A 2,885-nucleotide genomic window follows, 5' to 3' on the forward strand; every position below is an offset into this window, starting at 1 on the left:
TTGTCTTGCTCTTGCTGTTGATGTTGTTGTTGGGGGGGGGGGGGGGGAGAAAAAACAGCAGAGAGATAACACTGGAGTGGGGGGAGTGTGGATGTTTTTAAACGGTTAGTGGGACTAGTTAGTTAAACTCAATAGTTAGCTGGACAGTCAAGTTAAATGGACAATCTCTGTGTAGTTCTTACTCTGTTAACTTATTAACAACAACTCAGAGTCTCAGAGTTAACAATAACAATAATAAACATGTATATCATTAGAACAGCCCGGTGACTGGTTTCTGAGGTTTCATTTGAGCGACACCAACGAGAAATGAGTTTCTGTGGGAACTTAATAAAATATTACCTGAATTATTACAAATATATGATCCTCTATAATCCTAACTCTGACTTTAATCTGACTAAAATTCTAAACTAAACTCCTGACCTCGAGTCGTGTTAGGACTTTAGACCTGGCACGTCCGTGTTAATGTGCTGTTAAAACACGTCTGCTTCTCTGAACGAGGCGGACAGACGACCGTCTACAGACTGGTCAGACTGGTCAGACTGGTCAGTGAGGAGCTTTCCCAGTCTTTCCCATCGGAGCTGATGGTCGGTCTGTCAGACGTCAGTCTGTGTTTGACAGTCGACGCGTGTGAAAAACCATTCAACGACGAACCAACGAACTGATCTCTGACTCAACCAATCAGCAGCAGCTGGTTACAGCACAGGTGAAGGGGACTGTTAACAGGGTACGACCTGACACTGGCAGAGGGATTCAACCCCTGGGGCGGGGGGTGTAGCTGGGCAACGGAGGTCAGAAAGGTCACAGTGATTACCATAAGAAAAGGTGAAAGTCAGCAGTTAGCTGATGCTATTAAGACCTGTGTAATAACTCTGGTCCCTTCAGCAGTCAGAACTACACAGTACACTACGGTACACTACGGTACACCACGGTACACTACAGTATACTAGGGTTAGGGTTAGATTCTTTTTCAGTCCTTACTTGAGGGAGAGGGAGTAGTCGTTCTTGCTGGTCTCACTGTTTCTCACCAGGTAACTGGCCTCTTTACACAGCCTGAGCAGAGACTCCGCGTCGGTCCGACTGATGGCTCCATGGTACCAACTAGCAGAGACACAGACAGTGAGACAGCATGAGGGACGCCAGGGGTCAGAGGTGACAAGAACATAGAGCTCAATGAAACAGAACTAATTCGACACCAACATCTGACTCACAACTGGTTTTCCAGGGGCATCGAGGGGTCGATTCGCTCGCCCACTGAGGAGCTGCTCTGGTCCAGTGATGTCATCTTAGTGTTGACCAGACAGCTGCTGGAGTGTCGCTGCAGTGGACGAACTTTTCCGTCCTTGGTTGGAGACATTCTAGACTTTTCCAAACCATCGAACTGGACTGTAGGGCAAAAAAAGGAAACATTTGTTGAAGAAATAAATATACATATATACAACAACAACAATATATCACATCCACAGACGTAACAACAAATGAGATTTCATGTTTCATCACCTTACCTGCTAATCACTGTTTCATGATGTACAAAATAATAATAATAATAATAATAATAATAATAATAATAATAAAGGCTAAATGTCTTTACATTTAGCCACTGCTGTGACCTTTCCAGTTCCAGTTCTGTCCAGTTTGTTAATGTTTAAATATTCAAACTTCCTGACAACAGTTCTGTGTTTGCAGCAGCTGAACAGAAGGTGAACATCATCAGAACACACACACACACACACACACACACACACACACACCTCTCTCCACTCAGACAGGAGGCTTGAACGTCCCACACACAGGTTGAGCAGCCAATCATTAACCAGGCTGGTGTCAGTGGAGACGCTGACGCTCTGTGGTCATGTGACCTGTGATGATCCTGATGTAACGAGCCAAGGTTGTGATGTCAATTCACAGCCAATCAGTAAACAAGGCTGTTTCAGCACAGCCGATGTGAACACAAACAGAAGATAATATTTATGAGGGCGAGTCAAAATGGCCGTGACTCTCAGGTTGTCACAGGTCGTCGCAGGTCGTCACAGGTCGTCACAGGTCGTCAGAGAAGTCACTGACAGTGGTTGGACTTCAACAGTCATCAGCACTGACTCCTGTGAGTCTGATAAACTGTATCAACACTGATTTATGCTGAGGACTTTTATTTATATCAAAGTGAGCAGAAGTCCTGACGCCCCCTCTCCCAGACCCCCCCTCTCCCAGACCCCCCCTCCCAGACCCCCTACAGTGATATTATGGTTCACAGGAAGTCCATGGTTCTGTGTTATCTTCTGCCTCACTTCTTGTTTGTATCTTTGTTCACCAGTGATACAGTTGCTTCAGGGTAGACAGTGAAAATAATCACAGACCCAACAGGTGGCAGTATTGTAACTCAAAGATACTTAAAGGAAGATGTTGGTTCAAATGTTCAGAAGAAGCATAAATGTCAGAACAGTTTTCACAGACATCCGTGATTTTCTATTGGCTCAGACCTGAAATCTGCTGTGGACGAAATTTATAGAAAAATATCAATAAAAACGTAATGTATCAGTAAATGAACCAGGATGTGACCGTTGTGACTAAGCAGTGGTCTGACGTGTCTGATACGACGGATCTACTTCAGTTCATTCCCTCAGTTTTCTAAAGTCAGGGTTAAACATCCAAACAACAAAGAGGAACTTTTCATTTTGACTTCTGCTCTTCTGGAATTTAAGGATGAGAACCTGTGTTCCTGTCATGAAGATGTTGTTGTTTCACCTCCACTCACCAGGGGGCTCCCCTTCAACTTTACACCTACTGACAAAGTGAACTTCCTGGCCTCCAGCTCAATGGTGTGTTATCCTGGACATAAACTCTCACTATCACTGTCACTGTCATCTCAGCAGCAGCAGCAGTAACAGCAG

The 2,885-nt window shown here is 44.7% G+C and overlaps 1 protein-coding gene across 6 annotated transcripts in view; it reads right to left on the bottom strand.

Annotated features, from left to right (window-relative positions):
- The window catches only part of shf (Src homology 2 domain containing F), a 67,450-nt gene that overhangs the window by 2,463 nt on the left and 62,102 nt on the right, over nucleotides 1-2,885 (bottom strand). For all 6 annotated transcript variants that reach the window (XM_025055537.1, XM_017032702.2, XM_008310937.3 and 3 more), the window contains 2 exons: nucleotides 1,209-1,383; nucleotides 979-1,098 (listed from right to left, as the gene is read on the bottom strand). In XM_025055537.1, coding sequence (XP_024911305.1) covers nucleotides 979-1,098; nucleotides 1,209-1,383 — 295 coding nt within the window. The remainder of the gene's footprint in view (nucleotides 1-978; nucleotides 1,099-1,208; nucleotides 1,384-2,885) is intronic.

Source organism: Cynoglossus semilaevis, chromosome 5 (assembly GCF_000523025.1).
Source record: "Cynoglossus semilaevis isolate Cse_v1.0 chromosome 5, Cse_v1.0, whole genome shotgun sequence".
Lineage (NCBI taxonomy): Eukaryota > Metazoa > Chordata > Actinopteri > Pleuronectiformes > Cynoglossidae > Cynoglossus > Cynoglossus semilaevis.